At 48.5% G+C, this 7104-nt stretch overlaps 1 protein-coding gene across 7 annotated transcripts in view; it reads right to left on the bottom strand.

Moving 5' to 3' along the window:
- Window positions 1-210: 210 nt before the first annotated feature.
- SAG (S-antigen visual arrestin) overlaps window positions 211-7104 on the bottom strand; it is a 30387-nt gene continuing 23493 nt past the window's right edge. For 2 of the 7 annotated variants that reach the window (XM_074315210.1, XM_074315218.1), the window contains exons 12-14: window positions 6451-6528; window positions 4907-4930; window positions 211-3388 (exon numbers count right to left, since the gene is read on the bottom strand). In XM_074315210.1, the coding sequence (XP_074171311.1) occupies window positions 3094-3388; window positions 4907-4930; window positions 6451-6528 (397 nt within the window). In that variant the 3' untranslated portion in view covers window positions 211-3093. The remainder of the gene's footprint in view (window positions 3389-4906; window positions 4931-6450; window positions 6529-7104) is intronic. The other 5 variants (XM_074315242.1, XM_074315228.1, XR_012490322.1 and 2 more) reach the window with 5 other exon arrangements.

Genomic DNA, 7104 nt, shown 5'->3' with positions numbered 1-7104 from the left:
CCCAGTGAGGACAAAGCCCCAAGGGTGAGCACGGAGTTTTCAGACGCCTTCTCACCTCGAAGGGCCAGTGCTGCTCTGTGAGGCTGGCCTCCTTTCTAGATGCTTCTCTCCCCCTCCCCGAGACTCAGGAACCCGAGAGGTTACAGCTTCCGTGTTGGTGATGTCACTCAGCCTCCCCAGCAAGACAGCCTGACTCACGACCAGGCAGAACAGACAAACTTTATTTCTGTGAAGAGACTCACACTGTGGCATTTAGCATAAGTATGCGCTAACTGTGAAGGGCTGCTCATTGCCACTAACTGTGACCCCACTTCCTGGCCCCTCAGCCGACCTCTTCACTCATCCACAGCGGCCTTCTGCTCTTTCTTCCCCTCCTCAGGGTCTCCTGAGTCTTTCAGATTTTGGCGAGCAAAGTCCTCAAAAACCAAATTTTCATCCTGAAAACTAAAATGAAACAGAGACCATTCTGATCATGGCACGCCCTTTGAACTTTGCAATGACATCTGTAGTGAAACAAGATTCTTGATCTTCCTTTTGCAACAAAGGACCCAATCAAGAATGGAACAGTGAACCACGCCACTCTCCTTGTAGCTGTTCATGGAAAATCTCTTTAACAAACGAAAATAAGAGAAAACCCACGGAGCAGACGTGCACACCCAGTGTGTCCGTGTGTATGCGCGCACGCGTGTGTGTGCATGTGTGTGCCTTAGTACTAGGCAGCAAAAGAAAAACCAGAGCCTGAGCCGGTGTCCAGACCATGGGTTTTGTAAAACAAGACCCAAAAAGGGGTTTGTGCCAGAGGAGGAAGTCACGAACACCGGGTGTCGTAGGGCAGTGGCTCACCTTTCCTTTGCCAGAGCTGTAGCGTGGAATGAAGGAGAGAGAGAGATTAGTGTACATTCTGTATAATAGCTGTACCTGGAAACTTCTTCTTTATTCCGTGATTTAGTTGCAGGGATAGAAGGCCTACATGCATGCGTTTCATGACAAGTGCACGCAATCCCGCTTCTTTGCCTCTCCCACTTGGAGAGCCTTTCTCCCTGCACTTCTAACCATCACTTCCTTCATAAAGTGCCACACCCTCACCTCCAGGACCCTTTCCCTGGTTAGCCTCACCCCCTCTGATGTTGCACTTGTCTTTCAAAGCACCTCTCCCTCCCTGTCCCTTCGGCCCCATCTAGACCAGAGACCCCAGGTGCTGTTAGGACCCAGGCTCCAGACCCACCTCAGACCTTTCACATACGGGTCCTGAGGAATGAATCCTGGGATGCATGCTTATCCAGCACCCCCAGCCACTGGGTTGTGCACTAGAGCTTGAGAGAGACCCCTGGCCCCTCAGGGCTCCATTTCTCTGTTAACACGTCGATCTTTACTTTGTTGGGTTATTTTTCATGTATGTTTTGCAGCCCCAGGTTAACTGCTATTAATTTGAGTGGGGGTTTTTTTTGCTCTTTTTTGCTTTCTGCCCCCCTAGTAAAGCATTGGTGTAAACCTCGCTGGTGAGCCAGGCAGAGTTAATTGATGCTAAACAACTCCAGATGGTTTTTCTGGGAGCACCGTGGTGATGGCAGGCCACTGCTCTCATCTCTCGTGCCCACCTGGAAGCCAGCCCTGGGAGGAAAGTGCCTGTGTGGGCTACTAACCACAGGGGACCCACAGAGAGGCTGACTCATCAAAACATCCCCTGGGCAAGAAGCGTCCTAGACAGCATGGTAAGCATAAAATTATACTAACTGGGACCATCAGCCTCAAAGAGAATCAAATCAACAGCCAGCACTCCCTCTGGACGCTCTGGACAGGGGCACCAAAATGTGGTAGCATTTCTGTACCACTTACGATGCACAGATTACTTGGCCCCTGGCCCTGGCAGGGCTCCTCAACCACAACTTCAGCTTTCTCTGCTTTGAGTCTATTCTCCAGAGCAGGCAGGTAAGAGGTGAGCACGTATCTGTGAATAGAACTTGGTGACATAAATCCCTGGAAATCAGAATTTCAAGGCCATGGGGTGACTTGTCCTTTCTCCCTGAAATCTCACAATGTTAAAGATCATTGGTGAGTCTGGACATGTGATGTGTTCACTGGAAGGACCAGAATGACTCGAACATGAAAATGTCACACCCAGAAAGGGAGTAACGCCACTTCCCCCAAGTTCAGTCATAAAGTCTGTTCATAGCTCCAGAAAACAAGCTAACATAAACTGTGACATCTCCTCAGGTCACAGTTTTAAAATAGCCTTTGAAAGTGTCCTTGAAAGAGACCAGAATGCATCTCAATCTCACACAGTTACAAAATAGTATTTTAATGACAAAGCGTAAATGAATAAAAAAAATATATGGCTAGACTGTATTTTCCCCCCGAGGGAAGGTTCTGGCAAAGTACACTGAGCATTTGAATCCTAACCATTTGGAAAAGACACTTGGAGACAAAATATTTTTGAGACAAACCCAAAATGAATCTGGGGGTTTACTCTACTGTTTAAATGCCATTTCATTATCAGTGTAGAAAAGCTACATATAAAGTATAAGACAAAAAGAATCCCTGCTTCTTTACACCATATTTACTCAAAATATTCTTAATTACTGTAAGTATGGAGACTTCTCACTCAGGTCCTTTTTTTTGTCCTAAGCCTCTTAGTTGTCCACAGCGTGGAAAATTTTTCCTCAGAATTTCTGAGATTCCACCTATATTCGTTTTGCTGCTTTACTTATCTTTTTTTAAAGAGCTATGTTGAGATTTAATTCACATGCCATACAATTCACCTATTTCCTCATACAGCCCAATGATTTCTAGAATATTCAAGGAGTTGCACAACCATTGCTCCATTACTTTAAACATCCATACAAAAGGATTTGCAATTCAAAGGAGCCAAGGTGTCAGGAACCCAGCCTGACCTTCTTTTCTAGTATTTTCTGCATTCCCATCACAAAGGACACTGTCAAAAATCCTCATCATCTTCTAAATGCCTGTTCATGTTTCCAAAGGCAATACAAAAGCTTCAGGCTGTCTAATTTATTTTGCACCTCAATTTTCTTTAAATCTAAGTCCAGGTCTGCTCACAGTAGAACCTCTGCTTTAAATCCCTCCTGACAGAGCCTAACGAGGCAGCCGCGTCCTCGGGCAGCTGCTCTGTCCCCCGTGCACTGACTGAAGGTGGACAGGTACCCCCCGGCCCAGGCGTGAGCGGATGAGCACCCCTTCCCAGCCGCGCAGGCGCCTTGAGGATGACACGGCCACACCCATGCTCCCAGGTGTGGTGGAGAGACAGCACTGAACGCATAATAAATCTGCACGGAGTGAGTGACGAGAGAAAGCCAGCGTGATGTGGCACTGACCTGGATCCTTCGGCTGGGGGTGCATGAGGCGGAATGGTACCTCAGTGGCCACTTCACTAGGAAGAAAGGAGAATGCAGATTGGCGAGCACACACACAACTGTGCATGGCACAGGGTTCAGTGAGATCCCAAACAAACCAGAAGGCAGGAAGTGGTCAGGTGGGAATTGTAAATGTATTCCCTGGAATGTGTCCAGAAACCTCACTTACGCATGGCCGAGGTGGCTAGGACTTTTAGGGTCCTTTCCTCCTGGTCATTAGTTTCAGTGACATTATATGGTGGTAGGGGACAGGTGGAGAGAAGGTAGTTTTTAAAGATATCTTTTGTGCCACAATTTTTTCTGTTAAATCTAGGTAAGGCTGCTGCGTCAGGGACCAAGCAGAGCAGAGATGAACCAAGTCCGCCAAATTCCAGAAGCTAAGGTGTTTGGAGGCAACTTGGAATTTATACAAAAAGACGGAAGGAAAGGAGTCAGGAAGGAAAGCGGAAGGAAAATCTGGACAAAGGAAGAATGGAAAGGGGTGTGTGTGTGTGTGTGTGTGTGTGTGTGTGTGTGTGTGTGTAAACAAGGGTTACTCCCTGCTTCACTCAGGACCCACCGCCTCCTGCCCTGGGGTTACTGCTTTGGTCAAAACACATCTGTTTGTAAGGCTGCTCTCATCAGACCCCAGTGTAGACGGGGTTTAGGAGTAGAGGTGTACCCTGAGTCCCATGCAAGGGAAGGAGATGATAAGGGTCAGGGTGAAGAAGCAGGTAAAGTCAGTGCCTGCCCCCAACATGTCACGCCTGCTGCTTCTTTGTACATGATGTAAAAGGTAGCTGTCACTATGCACAACAGCCAAAAGGTGGAAATAACCCAAAGTGCATCAGCAGAAGAATGGATAAACAAACTGTGGTCTGGCCACACAGGGTACTATTACTCAGCCACAAAAAGGAATGAAGTACCGACACACGCTATATATAGCATGGATGGACCTTGACAACATGCTAAGTGAAAGAAGCCAGACCCTAAAGGACAAATACTGCCTGATTCCAGTTACATGCAATGTCCAGAATAGGCAAACCTATAGAGATAGAGAGCAGACTGGTGGTTGCCAGAGACTAGGGAGGGGGACAATGGGAGAGAGTGCCTACTAGGTAGTTTTCTTTTGTGGTGGTAAAAACGACAGGAGCTAGCGTGATGACGGTTCCACAATACTGTAAAATACTTGGTGCCACTGAATTGTACACTGTCAAATGGGTAAATGGTAAACTTCATGTTATGCATATTTTACCAAACACACACACACACACACACACACACACACACACACACACACACACACAGAGGCAGCTGCATGGAGTGTGCCCGTTTCTTGAGCAGGCATGTGCGTGTGTGTCCTTGCCCAGGTGTAGGCCCCGTGGTGGTCTCATCCTTGGCCTCACAGCTAGTCACCGAAAGGCAGTGGGCATCATTTCATTACAGCTCTGAGCAGAGCTGCCGGGAAACCAGGTTTCAGTGCTCCTGCTGTGAAACCCACATGTGTTCCTTTGACCTCCTGGGAATCAGGCAGAGAAGGAAGGTGTGAGGCTTACCTGGAGGTGAGATCTCCCAGAAAGCTAGGGAACGAAAGCAAACAGGGCTGTGGTGACGGCCCCCGAGGGTAACATGGCCTTACTTCCCATGACTCAGAGGCGGGACACGTCTCACGCCCCAGTTATGTCCTTCCCTCACAACTTCCAGAACCTTTGCATCCCTTAATATTCAGTCCAACGATTCCCCTCCACTTGTGATTTCACCTCTTCCTCAAATGGATTAGTTAAAAAGAGGAGTCGCTTACTTAGGTCAAGCCCTCCTATTTGAGACTAAAACCATAGACCGGGATTTTTCTCTTGGCTGCAAAGGTCATTGTGAAATGTCTGTTATCACTTACCTTGACTGCTGGAAGAAACTCTATCTGAGAAAATAAAACACTGCGCACTTTGAAAAACACAACACAAATGCTGCATTAAAAAAATTTGCAAAATCAGCCCATGTTTACTTTGTTACCCCAATAAAATTTGAGGACCTCTTTATCTACTCATAATTATGGAATACACACCTGGGCTTGCCTTTGGGGGCTGAACTACCCCAAGTCTCATCAGAGTAAGAGGCCAGAGCCTTTGACAATGGAATTTGAAAAGGAAAATAAGAATTTAGGTTTTTCCCTTTTGATGAGTTTTTAAAAATGGAAGAAATTCATTTCATAAAAAAAGGGAGGGCCGATTCGGTGGCTCAGGTGGTTGGAGCGCCGTGCTCCTAACTCCGAGGTCACCGGTTCAATTCCCACATGGGCCAGTGAGCTACTCCCTGTACAGCTAATATTGTGAACAACGGCTCTCCCTGGAGCTGGGCTGCCGTGAGCCAGAGGTCGCCATGGGCTACTGTGGGCTACCGTGTGCTGCCAGGAGCGGCCGGCAGCTGGCGAGAGCTGCCGTGAGCTGCTGTGAGCGGCCGACCGACGACTGCCTCAGCGGGGGAGCGCAAGGCTCATAATACCAGCCTGGGCCAGGGAGCTGTGTCCTACACAACTAGACTGAGAAACAATGGCTTGAACAGGAGTGTGTGGGGGGGGGGGCAGAGGCAGAAGAAAGGGGAAAGAAAAAAAAAGATCCTAAAAACATTAAAAAAAAAAGGAAAGCCATTCAGAACTCTGAGATATCCGTGTTCTTGTATAAAAAGGAGCCTCCCGAATCCTGTGATGACGTGTTGGGAAGGGAAGGAAAGGTCTCCCCACTATGGCTGGATGCCTCCCTAAGATGCATGGAGAGTTCACCTGAGAGTCTTTCTTGTCTGAAATCCAATCCAACACTGAAGTGATTTCCCTTTTTTGCACGTCATCTTCCACCACGTGAGCATATGCACACCCCCTCTTGTCAAGTGGTACTATTTGGGCACTTATTTTGTCATCTGCTTCTTTAGCTTTTGCCACGAGATGTTCTATCAGACTGAACTGTGAAACCAGACAAACCAGAGTCTCTCCAAAACTCTACTTGGTAATCAGTAGGATTTGTGGACCTTCCCTTGCTTTGCCCCCCAGTCATTCAGGAAGGAAACAGTTCACCAAAGGCAGACAGAGCAGTGGAACTTGCACACTTACCCTGACACCGTGAGCTTCACCTTGATCTGGTAAGACACCAGGATCCCCAGGACCATCCGGTCTATGCCCTCCTTTATGCTGCGCAGACAGAAAGGAAAAACAGAGGCATGAAGGGGAGCAGCAGAAAGCAACAGCTGTGTGAACCAACCCCTCACCTCCCTGCAGGCACACCACCATGGGGGCGTCTTCTCCAGAAACTGGTGGACTCAACTAAGCTGTCAAAGTTCTAGAACTTTCCATACTCAGGTCAAGGGGATTCCTTTCCTGCATTATAGCGTAGTGTTCCCCCTCTTGAAGTTCAGAGGCCAGGATGTGCTTCGTGGTTCTCCCCGCTCTGCCTCCATTGATGCTCATCCACCCACTTATCAGCCAGAAACCCCATCCTCCTCAGCTCCTCCCTCTGCCCCACCTGCCATCGCCACCAGCCACCGAGTCCTCACAGGCTTTTCGTGCCTGGATTATCTCAATAACTTACCTCTCACATGCCAGGCTCCTTCCCTGAGCTCTCCGCCCCTCTGCAGCCAGAGAGCTCTTCCAGGGTCAAGCCCTAGTGTGGCCAGGCAGGCAATCTGTGAGCTGGCCTTTGTCTGCCTTTGCCACCTCATACCCTGCTGTGTCCCCCATGTGCCAGCCTTGCCAGTTACAGACCTGCTG

This window comes from Rhinolophus sinicus, linkage group LG01 (genome assembly GCF_036562045.2).
Source record: "Rhinolophus sinicus isolate RSC01 linkage group LG01, ASM3656204v1, whole genome shotgun sequence".
NCBI classification, from domain to species: domain Eukaryota; kingdom Metazoa; phylum Chordata; class Mammalia; order Chiroptera; family Rhinolophidae; genus Rhinolophus; species Rhinolophus sinicus.
The sequence above is the reverse complement of the archived record's forward strand: the minus strand, read 5'-3'. Positions and strand labels throughout refer to the sequence as shown.